Source organism: Sapajus apella, unplaced genomic scaffold (genome assembly GCF_009761245.1).
Source record: "Sapajus apella isolate SASKATOON/1434 unplaced genomic scaffold, GSC_monkey_1.0 scaffold65, whole genome shotgun sequence".
Lineage (NCBI taxonomy): Eukaryota > Metazoa > Chordata > Mammalia > Primates > Cebidae > Sapajus > Sapajus apella.
This window is the reverse complement of record NW_022437005.1, coordinates 519,388-535,701: the sequence shown is the minus strand read 5'-3', so window position 1 is coordinate 535,701 and position 16,314 is coordinate 519,388. Positions and strand designations below refer to the sequence as shown.

The 16,314-nt window shown below is 37.1% G+C and overlaps 1 protein-coding gene across 6 annotated transcripts in view; it reads left to right on the top strand.

Moving 5' to 3' along the window:
* TASP1 (taspase 1) overlaps positions 1-16,314 on the top strand; it is a 243,572-nt gene that overhangs the window by 69,885 nt on the left and 157,373 nt on the right. For all 6 annotated transcript variants that reach the window (XR_004259822.1, XM_032248011.1, XM_032248014.1 and 3 more), the window contains one exon: positions 11,754-11,860. Coding sequence is in view for 5 of the 6 variants with exons in the window: in XM_032248011.1 (XP_032103902.1) it covers positions 11,754-11,860 (107 nt within the window). In the remaining variant the exon portion in view is untranslated. The remainder of the gene's footprint in view (positions 1-11,753; positions 11,861-16,314) is intronic.

Genomic DNA, 16,314 nt, shown 5'->3' with positions numbered 1-16,314 from the left:
GTTGAAAGATTTGTAGTTAAAAGATACATAGAAAGTTACTGTATTTCATTTTAAACCACCTTTATATTCCTGACGTCTTCTCGCTGCTTCCCTATACTTTTATAGAAGGATTGCTAAATGATCCCTTTTAGAGATTATTTTAAATAATTACTACCAATAAAACCATAATACCATCCTTCAGTGAAAGAGAGATGGAGAGAGAGAAAGAGAAGAAAATATAAGTCAATATTTAGCAATCCTTGAGCTGAGGGAAGGACTTTTTAGATACAAGTGCAAGGGAAGGAAAAACAAAGGTGTGACTACATAAGAGTTAAATTGAAAAATAGTTACCACAGATATGACAAAGGGATAAATGTGCTTAATCTGTGAAGAAATTTACCAAATTAAAAACAGCATGTATACAAATAATTGTCTCATAGAAAAATGATTAAAAATCATAAGTAGATAATATAACTAATAGGCACATTCAAATTAAAATGAGTACATGTTAAATTTATTCCCTTTTAACTTTTGAAATATTTAAAACATATTACTCCTGGTAAGTATTTGCTTAAATAATCATAATACGTTGTAGGTATAAATGTAAATTGGCAGAAATTTTAGCTGGCAACTAAGTAGTATAGATAAAAAGTGTTAAAAGCCTTGTTCTGCTTCTAGGAACCTGTCATTGGAGATATACACAAAGATTTATATAGAAAGGTGCTCAAGTGAGCATTGTTAAGGATATACAAAATTTTGAGAAAATCGTATACCCAACACAGAGGAATATGAGTAAATAAATAATCATATATTCTTATTGAAATGTTATGAAGTAACTAGAAATTGTTGTGAAGACTAATCTCTGATAAGGATTAAATCTAATGACTTTGAAAAAAATGAAAAATGAAGTTATAAATATGTATAGGTTTGTCTATATTACATACCTATTTAGAAAATAAATATTTGCATAAAATGAGAAATATTAAAAACATACACTAATTATTTTTTAAATAAAAGTTTTATTTTTATCACTGAAATCTAAGAATATAATTTAAATAATCAAATGAAAAAATGAGGACTAACTCCAAGGAAACTCAGTTAGTTAAATACGGTATAATTAGCCAGGTGTGGTCATGCACTCTTAAACTCTCAGCTTCTTGGGAGGCTGAGGCAGGAGAATCCTTTGAGCTTAGAAGTTTGAGGCTGTGGTGAGCTATGATTGCACCTGTGTACTCCAGTTTATGTGACAGAGCAACACCTTGTCTCTAAAAAAATTTATATTCAGAATGAATATTCATGTAGTGCTGAAAGAGGGAAGAGAAATGTGTGTGTAGCAGTAGGGCTGGCATATGAGGATTTTAAATTCTTATGATTGCTGCCACTAATTATGTCTTACAGTCTTTCCAGTGGAACTTATTTTACAGTCCTTAGGCAAACAAATTAGGTCATCTGTGAGTTCCCTTTTTTCCCCTTGGAGATATGCCACCTGGCACCTTCCAATCTAGAGTCTTACTAGACCTGCTTTGCGGCTGCCATCCTGGACTGCGCCTTGCTTCACCTTGTGATCTCCTTTGCCTCTCTCCAAAATCAGGTTCTCTGTTTCCTGGATCTCATGTGTTTTTCTTTCTTGTTTAATTCCTTATTCAGTACATGTGAGACTGAAAATCATTTTCCCTTAGGTTTTTGAGGAAATTCTTCTCTTATCATCTGGTTTCCAGTCTTGCTATTATGCAAGACTCACAAATGTTGTGGTGTGTTTTTTTCTCTTTGAAAGGAAGCTCTTAATTCCCATTTTGATTATCACAATGAAGCATCTTGCTTGGGCAATTTTTTTTTTTTATTCTTTATGTTGAATACTCATTTTGTACATTCAGTCTGGACATTTGTATGCTTCAGATTTGGAGAAATTAAAAGAAAATTTTGGGGTAATTTTTTTCTTCATATTTTCTATATTTTATTTTCCTAAATACCTATTTTTTAAAGACTTTTAAGTTTAGGGGTACATTTCAGGTTTGTTATATAGGTAAACTCATGTCACAGGAATTTGTTGTACAGACTGTTTAGTCACCCAGGTAGTAAGCCAAGTACCCTTTAGTTGTTTTTCCTGATCCTCTCCCTGTCCCACCCCAGTTAGACCCCACTGTCTTTTGTTCCCCTCTATGTGTCCATGTGTTCCCATCATTTACCTCCCACTTACAAGTGAGAGCATATGTTATTTGGTTTTATGTTCCTGTGTTAGAGTGGTAAGGATAATGGCCTCCATCTCCATCCATGCTCCTGCTAAAGATATGATCTCATTCTTTTTTATAGCTGCATAGTATTCCATGGTGTGTATATACCATTTTCTTTATCCAGTCCACCATTGATGGGTATTTAGATTGATTCCATGTCTTTGCTACTATGAATAGTGCTGCAGTGAACAAACGCATGTATGTGTCTTTATGACAGAACAACTTGTATTCCTTTGGGTATATACTCAGTAATGGGATTGTTAGGTCAAATGGTAGCTCTATTTTTAGCTCTTTGATGAATTACCACACTGCTTTCTACAATGGCTGAATTAATTTACACTCCTACAAGCAGTGTATAAGCATTCCTTTTTCTCCACAACCTCACCAGCGTCTGTTATCTTTTGACTTTTTAATAGCCATTCTGAGTGGTGTGAGTTATTATCTCATTGTGGTTTTGATTTGCGGCTCTCTAATGATCAGTGATGTTATCTTCTTTTCCACCTTAACCCCTGACAGCCACTAATATATTTTCCATGTGTATAATTTTGTCATTTCTTTCTTTCTTTTTTTTTTTTTTCGAGACGAAGTCTTGCTCTGTTGCCCAGGGTGGAGTGCAATGGCGTGATCTCAGCTCACTACAACCTTAGCCCCCTAGGTTCAAGCAATTCTCCTGCCTCAGCCTCCCGAGTAGCCGGGATGATAGGCACTTGCCACCACGCCCAGCTAATTTTTATATTTTTAGTAGTGGCAGTGTTTCACTATGTTGGCCAAGCTGGTCTCCAACTCCTGCTCTCAGGTGATCTGTCAACCTCAGCCTCCCAAAGTGCTGAGATTACAGGTATGAGCCACAGTGCCCAGCCAATTTTTTTGTTTCAAGAATGTAATATAAATGGTATCATACAGGCTGTAACCTTTTGGTATTTGCTCTTTTTTTAAATTTTTATTTTCCTCCTCACTATAACTCTGGAGATAACAACCAGGTTGTGTTTCTCAATAGTTTTTTTTTTTGTTTTGTTTTTTATTCCTGAATGTTGCATAGTATGGAGGTGCTGCCACTAAGTTTAACCATTTACCCATTTATGTCTGGGTTGTTTCCAATTTTTGGCTATTTTGTGTAAAGCTTCTGTAAACATTCTTGTACTTTTTCTGTAGTTCCTTTTAAAATTGTGGTAAAATACACATAACATAAAGTTTACCATCTTAAACATTTTTAATGGTATAATTCAGTAGCTTTAAACATTTTCTTTTTTTTTTTTTTTCTTCTTGCGATGGAGTCTCACTCTATCACCCAGGCTGGAGTGCAGTGGTGCGATCTCAGCTCCCTGCAACCTCTGCCTCCTGGGTTCAAGTGATTCTCGTGCCTCAGCCTCCCGAGTAGCTGGGATTATGGGTACGCACCACCACACCCAGCTAATTTTTGTATTTTCAGTAGAGGACGGGGTTTTACCATGTTCACCAGGATGGTCTCAATCTCCTGACCTCGTGATCCACCCGCCTTGGCCTCCCAAAGTGCTAGGATCACAGGCGTGAGCCACTGCTCCTGGCCGCTTTAAATATTTTCTTATTGTGGAACTAACCATCATCTGTAGAACCCTCTTCATCTCATAACACCAAAACTGTACCCATTAAACAGTAACTCCCCATGTCCCTTCCATCTAGGCCCTGGCTAGTTCATTTTTGTCTTTGTGTATTCTGCTTTTATAAGTGGAATCTTAGAATACTTGTCCTTTTGTAATTGGCTTATTTTACTTAGCATGACTTCTTCAAGGTTCATCCATGTTGTAGCATGTGTCAGAATTTCTTTTTAAGGTTGAATCATATTTCATTGTATGTATATACCACATTTCGTTTACTCATCCATTGACAACTACTTGGGTTACGTCCCCCTTTTGGCTATCATGCATAATGCTGCTGTGAACATGGCTATACAAATATCTGTTTGAGTCCCTGCTGTCATTTTTTTCTGAGTACCCAGAAATGGAATTGCTGGATCACATGGTTATTCTGTTTTTAATTTTTTGAGAAGCTACCATGTTGTCTGTTTTCCACAGTGGCTGCACCATTTCACATTCTGTCAGCAGTGCACCAGAGTTCCAGTTTCTCCACATTCTTACCAATACTTGTTCTTTCCTTTTCTTTTTTAATAATAGTTGGCATCCTAATGGGTGTGAGTTGGTATTTCATTGTGATTTTGATTTGCATTTCCGTGATTATGCTGTTGAAGTGTTTATTCTTGTGCATGTTGGCCGTTTTTATATGTTGCTTAGAGACATGTATATCCTAGTTCTTTGCCTATTTTTCTATCAAGTTGATTTTCTTGTTAAGCTATAGGAATTCTTCGTATGTTCTGGATATTAGCACTTATCAGATATGACTTGCAAATATCTTATCTCATTCTGTCAGTTGCCTTTTCACTACATTGATTGTCGTTCACTCCATTGATAGTGTCTTTTAAATTTTTATCTATTTTTTTTCCTTTTATTATCTCTGTTTTGGTGTTATATCCAACCTTTCCCTCTATGTTGTTTTCTCAGAGATTTATAGTTTTAGCTCTTACATTTAGGTCTTTGATCCATTTTGAATTAATTTTTGTATATGGTATAAAGTAGGGGTCTAACTACATTCTTTTGCATGTGGCTATGTAGTCTTTCAAACACAGTTTGTTGAAGACTATTGTTTCCCTGTTAGATGGTGCTAGTACCCTCATCAACTCATTGATCATATATATGTGAGAGTTTATTTCTGAACTCTTTATTGCATTTTTCTGTATAACGGCCCTTATGCCATTTCTGTACTGTTTTTTTGTTTGTTTTTGTTGTTTTGTTGTGGGGGGGATGGAGCCTCACTCTGTTGCCCAGGCTGGAGTGCAATGGTGTGATCTCTGCCCACTGCAACCTCCGCCTCCTGGGCTCAGCCACAGCATGCCCCAGCCTCCTGAGTAGCTGGGATTACAGTGGCCCACCACCACACTCAGCTAACTTTTTTGTATTTTTAGTAGAGGCAGGGTTTCACCATGTTAGCCAGGCTGGTTTCAAACTCCTGACTTCAAATGATTCATCCGCCTCAGCCTTTCAAAGTGCTGGGATTACAGGCGTCAGCCACCAAGCTCGTCCTCCATACTGTTTTGATTGCTGTAGCTTTACAATAAGTTTTGAAATCAGGAAGTGAGACGTCTGACTTTTTTTTTTTCCCCCCCCAAGATAATTTTGATTATGTAGGGTCCCTTTAGATTGTACATAATTTTTAGGATTGATGCTTCTATTTCTTAAAAAAAATACCATTGGGATTTTGTTAGGGATTACACTCCATCTGTAGATTGCTTTAAGTAGTACTGATATCTTAACAATATTAAAGCTTCCAATTGATGAACATGGAGTGTCTTTTCATTGTTAATGTCTTTAATTTCAGCAATGTTTTGTAGTTTTCAGTGTACAAGTCTTTTGCCTTCTTGGTTTTAGTTTATTTCTAAGCATTTTATACTTTTCGATGCTATTATAAATGGGATTGCTTTCTTATATTCTTTTTTAAATTGTTCATTGTTAGTTTATAGAACTGCAACTGATTTTTGCGTGTTGATTTTGTATCATACAACTTTGCTGAATTTATTAGTTCTAGTGTATTTGTGTGTGTGTGTCGGGGGGAGCGGAGATCTTTAGAATGTTCCAAATATAAGATCAAGTCATAATTTTATTTTTTCCTTTCCAATTCGAATGCCTTTTAATTCTTTTCCTTGTCTAATTGCCTTGGCCAGGGCTTCCAGGACTTCTAGGACTTCTAGTTCTAGTACTTTTAATATTAGGTTTGGACTTCTAGTACTTGGAGTGGTGAAAGCACATGTTCTTGTCATGTTTCTGATTTCAGGGGAAAGTGTTTCAGTCTTTCACCATAGAATATAATGTTAGCTATGGGCTTTTCACTTTTTGCTTTTTTATGTTGAAGTAGTTTTTTCTGTTTCTAATTTTTGTGGTGTTTTTATTATGAAAAAGTTTTGAATTTTGTAACAGGATTATTTGTGCATCAATGTATGATCATGCTGGGTGAGATGGTTCATGTCTATAATCACAGCACTTTGGGAAGCTGAGGTGGGAGAATTACTTGAGGCTAGAAGTTCAAGACCAGCCTGGGCAACATAGTGAGGCCCTATCTCTGCAAAAGGAAAAAAAATCATATGGCTTTTTCCTTTCATCCTGTTAATCAGTGGATGTATACCATTGATTTTCATATGTTGAATGACCTTTGCTTCTTAGGAATAAATTGCACTTCATCATTGTGTATTATCATTTTAATATGCTGCTGCATTTGGTTTGACAGTATTTTGTTGAGGAATTTTGCATCAATGTTCGTAGGGGTATTGGTTGGTAGCTTTCTTATGTTGTCTTTGTATGGTTTGGGTAGTAGGATAATGCTGGCCTCAGAGAATGACTGAAAGTGTTTCCTCTTTGTTAATTTTTTCGGTGTCTGTTGTTTAAATGTTGTCTAGAATGCTTCAGTGAAACCGTGAAGTCTGAGGATTTTTTTTGCCGGAAGAGTTTGGATTATTGATTCATTCTCCTTACTAGTTATGGGTTAATTCAGATTTTCTGTTTCTTCATGATGCAGTCTTGGTAGGTTTTGTGGTTTTGGACTTTGTTAATTTTGTTTAGGCCATCCAGTTTTTGGGTATGTAATTGTTCATAGAACTCTCTTATTTATATGTGTGTGTGTGTGTGTGTGTGTGTATGTGTGTGTACAAGTGTATGTATATATACACATATATAGGTATTTACACACACACAGACACACACACACACACACACACACGCATATACAGGTACAATTTTTTTTTTGAGAGACAAGGTCTTGCTCTGTTGCCCAGGCTGGAGTGCAGTGGTGCAAACATGGCTCACTGCAACCTTGACTTCCCAAACTAAGATGATCCTCCCACTTCAGCTGCTGGTGTAGCTGGGACTACAGGTGCATGCCACCATGCATGGCTAAACTTTTGTATTTTTTGTAGAGACAGGGTTTCACCATGTTGCTCAGGTTGGTCTTAAATTCCTGTGCTCAAGTGATTTACCCACGTTGGCCTCCCAAAATGTTGAGATTACAGGTGTGAGCCACTGTGCCTGGCCTAAAATACTTTTTATTTTTGAAGAATCAATAGTAATGTGCCCACTTTGATTTCTGATTATAGTAATATGTCTTATTTTTTCTTTTTTCTTTTTTTTTTTCTGAGATAGAGTCTCACTCTGTTGCCAAGGCTGGAGTGCAGTGGCACGATCGTGGCTCACTGCAACTTCCGCCTCCCGTGTTCAAGCTATTCTCCTGCCTCAGCCTCTTGAGTAGCTGGGATTACAGGTGCGTGCCATCATGCCCAGCTAATTTTTGTATTTTTAGTGGAGACAGGGTTTCACCATGTTGGTCAGTCTGGTCTCAGTCTCCTGACCTCATAATCCTCCTGCCTGGGCCTCCCAAAGTACTGGGATTACAGGCATGAGCCACTGTTCCTGGCCTTCTTTTTTTCTTAATCTAGCTAAAGATCTTAAATTTTGTTAATCTTTTCTATGAACTAACTTTTGATTTTATTTTTCTCCATTGTTTCCGTATTATCTATTTTATTTGTCTCTACTCTGATCTTTATTTCCTTTGTTCTGATAACTTTGGGTTTAATTCTTCTTTTTCTAGTTCCTTAAGTTTTAAAGCTAGGTTGTTGTTTGAAATCTTTCTTCTTTTTTTAAATTTTGTTTTGTTTTTTTCGAGACGGAGTTTCACTCTTGTTGCCCAGGCTGGAGTCCAGTGGCATGATCTTGGCTCATTGCAACTGTGCCTCCTGGGTTCAAGCGATTCTCCTGCCTCAGCATCTTGAGTAGCTGGGATTACAGGCATGTGCCACCACACCCAGCTAATTTTGTATTTTTAGTAAAAATGGGGTTTCTTCATGTTGATCAGGCTGGTCTTGAACTCCTGACCTCAGGAGATCCACCTGTGTTGCCCCCCTCAAAGTGCTGGGATTACAGGCGTGAGCCACCATGCCCAGCTGAAATCTTTCTTCTTTTTTAATGTGCATATAGCCATAACATTTTTCCTTTATAAGGGTTTTGATGTACTTTGTAGGTTTTGACATATTAATTTTTATTCATATCTAAGCATTTTCTAATTTCCCTTGTGAATTCTTTCTGTATTTTAGTTTACACAATTTGTGCGTTTTCCAGTCTTCTTCTATTGATTTCTAACTCCATCTGTTTTAGCTGGAGAAGATACATTATACAATACCTATCTTTTACAGTTTATTGAGATTTGATTTGTGCTCACACACAAATGAGACATTTTGGAAAATGTTCCAAATGAACTTGAGAAGAATGTCAATTCTGTTATTGAATGGAATTTTCTGTTTATGTCTTTTAGATCTACTTGGTTTATTGTGTTGTTCTCTTTTCATTTTCTTTTGTGTATCTTGCTTTTTTGTGGGGTTATGATGGGGATTACATTTAACATTCTAAAATTATAACACTTTAATTTGAATTTAGACTAGCTTAACTTCAATAACAAATAAAAATTCTGTTTTTAAACAGATCTATCCCAACCCTCTTTTATAAAATTGTACCTTTTCCCATTGTCTGTCCTGAAACAGAATGATAGGGTTTTAATGCTTTAGTTTCTAAAAATCATGTAGAAAATAAGCGAGGTGTGATGGCTTACTTCTGTAATCCCAGCACTTTGGGAGGCAGAGGCGAATCACCTGAGGTCAGGAGTTTGAGACCAGCCTGGCCAACATGGCGAAACCCCATCTCTACTAAAAATAAAAAAAAAGTAGCCAAGCGTGGTAGTGTGTACCTGTAATCTCAGCTACTTGGGAGGCTGAGGTAAGAGAATCACTTGAACCTGGGAGGCAGAGGTTGCAGAGAGCTGAAATTGCGCCACTGCGCTTAGCCTGGGTGACAGAGCAAGACTCTGTCTCAAAAATAAATAAATAAAATAAAATCATATGCAAAACAAAAAGCATAGTTAGAAACCAAAATTACAATAAGACTAGCTTTTACAGTAGTCTTTTTACATGTATTTATCAGCGATCATTATTTACAGCTTTGAGTTCTGTCTAAGGTTCTTTCATTTTAACCTGAAGGATTTCCGTTAGCATTTCTTGCAGGGTAGGTCCAGTAAAAATGAACTGTCTCAGTTTTTGTTTATCTGATAATATTTTAATTTGCCCCTCATTTTTGAAGGACCATTTGGCTACAGCAAGGATTCTTGGTTGATGCTTTTGTTGTTTCAGCACTTTGAATTTATTAACTCATTGTGTCCAGCTTCCAAAGTTTCTGATGAGAAATCTGCTTATAATTTTATTGGGGATCCCTAGTAGGGGATGATCTGCTTTTCAAGATTCTCTCTTTGTCTTTGGCCTTTGACAGTGTGCCTTGGTATATAGATCTCTCAGTTTTCATACTTGGAGTTTCTTGGATGTTTATATTCATATTCATATCTTTCATCAAATTTGGAAAGTTTTCATCTATTATTTCTTCAAGTTAACCATCTTCTCCTTCTCTCTTTCTTTTCCTTTTGGGACCGTACAGTGTGTATATTTGTAAATCTATGCAAGGGCCGCATGAGACCAAAAGGTTTTCAGAGATAAAATCTTTCCCTGCCTCTTTCAAATCCTTTGTTCTTTCTTTTTCTCTGCCTTCTCCCTATTTTCTCCCCCAACCTTCTGTTGGTCTCATGCTCTGCTATAATCTGGGACAATACTGCCTGCATGTATTTGCTTTTGAGATAGAAGGAATAATGGACTTAGTTATGGATTAGCTTTACTCTAAGAGTATTAGCCCTTTAAATTCCCAGTTTATTGTGGGAAGTGTCTCCTATAAAACTGTCTACTCTTAATGGGCTCTGGGCTTGATGTATGCCTCTCCTTGATGCCATTTAATCAAATACATGTGTGCTAGTGTTGGCAAATGTTAGCAGCGCAGTAACACCTTTAGTCCTCAGTTTATCAAATAATTTAGCTTAGTAGTTGTAAGGTTTTGAATGCTTTTAAGATGGTATTTTAAATATTTTACCCAACATTTTTAGGAATATTCCATGGATAATTACTCTGAATAACTTAGTCTGCCATTATCAGAAAACTTTAGTAACTTCTTCAGTGTTATATTCCAGTTTGTAATTTATCTTATTAGCCAGATCTAATTGGCTGTTAAAATTTGTATATCAAGTTTAAAAATTTTGATTATCTTATTGATTGATTGAAGCTCTATTTTTTCTTCAGTTCAGCCTGGTCAGTTTATCATCTTGCTGCTTAATCCTATTTTTGATAACTTTATTTCTCTGAGCATAAACGTGTTATATTCTGTTTTGATTATTCCAATACCTGAGGGTTTTGCAGGTCAGATTATGCTTTCTGATATTTGGCTGGCTTTTATTCTTGGTAGTTTATTTCTTACGTGAATTTTTCATAAAATAATTTCTTCTTTTATGAATTTTTCTTTTAAAACTATGAGCACATGTTGATGGAAACATGGGAGTTCCTTGAGGTCTGGGTAAGCTAAGGCCAGTTTATTATTTATTTTTTATTTATTTTATTTTATTTTATTTTATTTGAGACAGAGTTTCGCTCTTGTTACCTAGGCTGGAGTGCAATGGCGTGATCTTGGCTCACCGCAACCTCCGCCTCCTGGGTTCAGGCAATTCTCCTGCCCCAGCCTCCTGAGTCGCTGGGATTACAGGCACGCGCCACCATGCCCAGCTGATTTTTTGTATTTTTAGTAGAAACGGGGTTTCACCATGTTGACCAGGATGGTCTCGATCTCTTGACCTCGTGATCCACCCGCCTCGGCCTCCCACAGTGCTGGGATTACAGGCTTGAGCCACCGCGCCCGGCAGGCCAGTTTATTTTTCTAGAGAGTATTTGCATTTGTGTTTGGAGGCCCTCTGAAGCACTGTTACGCTGAGATCACTTTTTTATCTCCAGGTCTCACAGGTGATAAGAATTCTATTGGAAGCATATCTAAATGCCCTCATTAGTTATATGAAATTTCTAGGGAGATGTTTCCTCTTTACATCTAGAACCAAAGCTGAGATTTGCAAGTTTTCTGGGTTAAAAAATGTTTTCTTTATTTTTGATTATTTTTTGGTGCCTGGTGGCGTTTTTCTCATTCTCGTGTCCACGGGGCGTATTATCCTTTGTGACTCTCTCCTTTCTTTGTGGATAATCTCCAGTGTGTTTTCTCACACTGCATTGTGCTGAAGTTTCGTCTCTTGTCTTCTACGTGCAGAGATCTTTAAAACCACAGTTGGAGGAGGCATGCATCATTAGATGCCCCGAGGTAGTATCTACCTACAGAACTCCCTTTTTTCTCAGGGTTTGACCTTTTTCTTAATTTTAAAATCTTAGTTTATTTCTCTTATTCTCCAACTATCTCTGTATACATTGAAGCGACTTTTTAAACCCTTAATTTAACATTCTTAAGGAGTTTCTTCTGGGAAGGCTCTTCAGGTATCTTATTTGACCCATTGCCCTAATATTTCTTAAGTGTTATATTTAATGTTTTTTTTTTTTATTTTATTTTATAGGATTCAGTTTAGCTGCATTTAAAAGAAACAAGAGGAAACTAGAGCTGGCAGAAAGGGTGGAAACAGATTTTATTCAACTAAAGAAAAGAAGACAATCAAGTGAAAAGGTCAGGAGGTGTTTGAAGTATTCAAATTGATGTACCCTCATGAGATATCTTCTGCATTTAGACACAAGCTTTAGGGCAGCACTATTCAGTAGAAATAGAATGTGTGCCACGTGTGTACTTTAAAGTTTTTCAGTAGCTACATCAAAAAAATACATGTTTATAAATATTAGGCTTATAAAAGAGAAAAAGAAAGTAGACAGAAACAAGGGAAATTAATTTTAATAATATATTTTATTTAAACCAGTGGATCTAAAATATAGCTTTGAAATGTAATTAGGGAAAGAATTATTAATGAGCTATTTTATATTTTACATTATCTTTTTTAGTATGAAGTCTTCAGAACCAGTTTGAATTTTCCACATCTCAATTATAACATTAAATTTTTTTTTTTATTTTTGAGAGGGAGTCTTGCTTTGTCGCCCATTCTGGAGTGCAGGGTGCGATTTTGGCTGACTGCAACCTCCACCTCCTGGGTTCAAGTGATTCTCCTGCCTCAGCCTCCCCAGTAGCTGGAATTATAGGCATGTGCCACCACACCCAGCTACTTTCTTTGTATTTTTAGAAGAGATGGGGTTTCGCCCTGTTGACCAGGCTGATCTTGAAGGAATCCGCCTACCTTGGTCTCCCCAAATGCTAGGATTACAGGCATGAGCCACCACCCCTGGCTAACACTAAATTTTTATTAGAAATATTTGATCTATATTTATATTTCATAAAAATTAACTGTTGAAATAGTAAATTTACATACGAAGTTATTATAGGTATACTTAAATCTTTCTGAATAGTTAATATATTATAAATTAACATTTTATAAAATTAAAAATTCAGCTTTCCATTTGTCCTTGCCTCTTTTTAGTTTCTGAATAGCTGCTTGTGGCTCATGGCTACAGTTTGGTTCTTACAGTTCCAGATAGTGATTCTTAACATGATTGTTTAGGGAGTAGAGTGTAAGTATAAGAAAATATACATGTTGGATTCAGATGTTTTCAGGGATAGAAACAAGTTGAAAACTACAGCATTCTTGCCCAGCCTGTGGCTTAGGGGTCCCTTCCATATGGCTCATGGTGGGTGTTCCAGGTCACATAATCATTTGATGTACCTTAGCATCTATCAATATGCTTTATTGTTTAGTTCTTCTGTAATGGATACATACTGTTTTGTCCTTTTTGTCATAGTTTTACATGGTTTGCCTATATATAAATGCATAATCATCTTTTGTAGTGATGGATATTTTCTTAGTGTGTTGCCGTGAGACAATCAGTTTGGCACAAAGCTTTTTAATTTTCTGCCAGCAAAGAGCAAGAATTTAGAAGGCAAATGAACAAATTAATAAGTAGATCTTGATATGATGATGGATAGACTGTTTCTTGGGTATCTGCCTTGGATGTGATGTGTGGGTGAATGAATTCAGGACTTTTTTGCCTTTTTAAATTTATGATAGGCTGAGTGCAGTGGATCATGCCAGTAATCCCAATACTTTGGGAGGCTGAGGTGGGTGAATTACTGGAGCCCAGTAATTGAGACCAGCATGGACAACATGGGAAACGCTATCTCTACAAAAAATACAAAAAATTAGCTGGATGTGATGGTACATGCCTGTGGTCCCAGCTACTAGGGAGGCTGAGGTGGGAGAATCACCTGAGTCTGGGAAGTCAAGGCTGCAGTGAGCTATGATCATGCCATTGTGCTCTAGCTTGGGTGATGGAGTGAGATCACATCTCAAAAAAAAATTGTAAGGCCGGGTGTGGTAGCTCACGCCTGTAATCCCAGCACTTTGGGAGGCCGAGGCGGGTGGATCACGAGGTCAAGAGATCGAGACCATCCTGGTCAACATGGTGAAACCCCATCTCTACTAAAAATACAAAAAATCAGCTGGGCATGGTGGCACGTGCCTGTAATCCCAGCTACTCAGGAGGCTGAGGCAGGAGAATTGCCTGGACCCAGGAGGCAGAGGTTGCGGTGAGCCGAGATCGCGCCATTGCACTCCAGCCTGGGTAACAAGAGTAAAACTCCGTCTCCCCCCCCAAAAAAAAAAAAAAAAAATTGTAATAAAATTTGCAGAGTAAATGATTTAATCAGTTTTTATTGACATATATACCCATGTAAACCATACGCCTATCAAGATATATAATATTTCCAGTTCTTCTATGCTTCTTCCCAGTTAATCTCCAACTTATAGGCAGCCATACACACACATGTAAATAGCCATTTGCCCATATATAAATGCATAATAAATCGTCTTTTGTAGTGATGGATATTTTCTTAGTGTGTTGCCATGAGACAGTCAGTTTGGTGCAAACCTTTTTAATTTTCTGCCAGTGAAGAGTAAGAATTTAGAAGGTAAATTAACAGATTAATAAGTAGATCTTGATATGATGCTGGATAGTCTTGGGTTTCTTGGGTTTCTGCATCGAGTGTGATGTGTGGGTGAATGAATTTAGGACTTTTTTGCCTTTTTAAAAATTTATGATAGGCCGAGTGCAGTGGCTCAGGCCTGTAATCCCAGTACTTTGAGAGGCCAACGCAGGTGGACTACTAGAGCCCAGGAGTTGAGACCAGCATGGGCAACATGGGAAACCATGTTCTGATTTTTATTACAATAAATACTTTTTCTTGCTCTGAACATTATATAAATGGAATTATACAGAATGTACTCTTTTCTGTTTGGCCTCTTTCACAAAAAGCTTTTATTAAATGTTGTATCACTGGTTTATTCTCTTTTATTACTAAGTAATATTTCCTAATATGAATATACATTGATTTGTTTACCTGTTTTCATGTTGATGGACATTTGGTTTGTTTCCAGTTTTCTATTACGAATAACCTGCTATGAAATTCTCATACTGGTCTTTCTGTGGACATCAGGTTAGGATTTTTATGTATAGCAATTTCACTGCATCTCATAGAAAAGATCTTCAGCTAGAATTATTCAAGTAGTTCATTTTTCCATTCAGGAAATGGTACTGAACTGGGTACTTTCTTATAACTGTAAGAAAATAATGGTGAACAAGATGGAGGAAGCTCATGCTGTAATGAGACCTTACATTTTAGCAGAAGGAGACATATTAGCATATAATTAAGATAGCTGGTAACTGTTATGAAGGAAAAAAAGAACAAAATGATGTGACGTAGAGCAACTTGGATGTGAGAGTCTGAAGGAAGACTTTATTAAATAGAATGATCAACAGAGACCCCTGTGAGGAGACAACATTTGAGGTGACATCTGAAAATTGAGTGACTTTTATGAAGAGTCAGTGGATGAGTGTTCCAGGCAGAATGAGCTGCATGTGCAGAGGCTCTGTGGGGTTTGGCGTATTAAAGGAATGCAGAGGGAGAGTCAGTGTGCCCAAAGGCAGAGGGAGAGTCAGTGAGCAGGGGGAGAATGGTATGAGATGAAGCTGCGGAAGTAGGTATGGGCTAGCTCCTGGTAGATCATGGCAAGGAGTTTTAATTTTATTCAAGAATAATGGCTAGCCACCGAAGAATTTGAAGTAGGGAAGCAGTGCTGTCTCAAACACATTTTGCAAACTTCTCTATGGGCTACTATGTGAAGAATCAGTCCAAGGGGGAGGTAAGAATAGAAGTTGGTAGACTAATTAGGAAGTCATTACAGTTAGGCGATTATGGTACCTTGGACTATAGGTGATAGGTGTGGAGATGAAGATAAGTGAATATATCCAGAAAATATTTTGAGGTTTTCTAGAAAGACAATATTGATGCCTTAGTTATTGGTAAGACAGAGAGGAATTAAGGGTTTTAGCTGAGCAGAGGATTTAAGGGTTTTAGCTGAGCAGTTGGATATTGCCATTTACTAAAAGAGTAGAACTGGGGAAATACGGCTTCCTGGTGGTAGAAGTAAGCAGTGGAAATCAAGACCTTTCTTAACTCATCTCCAACCTAGTGGTCTCAGATTGACCAGTGCTTTCCATTTTCACCATAAAACATATTACTTAATGCCAATAGCGCCTGAAACACCCAAAGCTAATAGAATACCTTTTGGTGTGCCATCTGCCTCTGTTCCTTTCAGTTGAATTATATGCCACCAATATCCTCATTATGCTTGCTGTTTTAATCATTGTTGTTACATAATTCATTGTCTCAAGTAAACTGATGAGCAGTAAGTTTAAAAAGAGAGTTATCTGTTTGAAAACTAAGAGAATAGTCTGAAAACTAACTTGGAAAAGCTGAGTTGTTTTATGAAAAATTGCTGTAGAATTAAATGTGGGCAAGCCCACTATAAAAGATTGACAAAAATAATAAAAATCTAGAAGCATTCTGTATTTGGAATGCTTTGTTGGTGTCTTTATGTTCTCTCTTTTTTTTTTTTTTTTTTTTTTTGAGACGGAGTTTCGCTCTTGTTACCCAGGCTGGAGTGCAATGGCGCGATCTCGGCTCACCGCAACCTCCGCCTCCTGAGGCAGGAGAATTGCCTGAACCCAGGAGGCGGAGGTTGC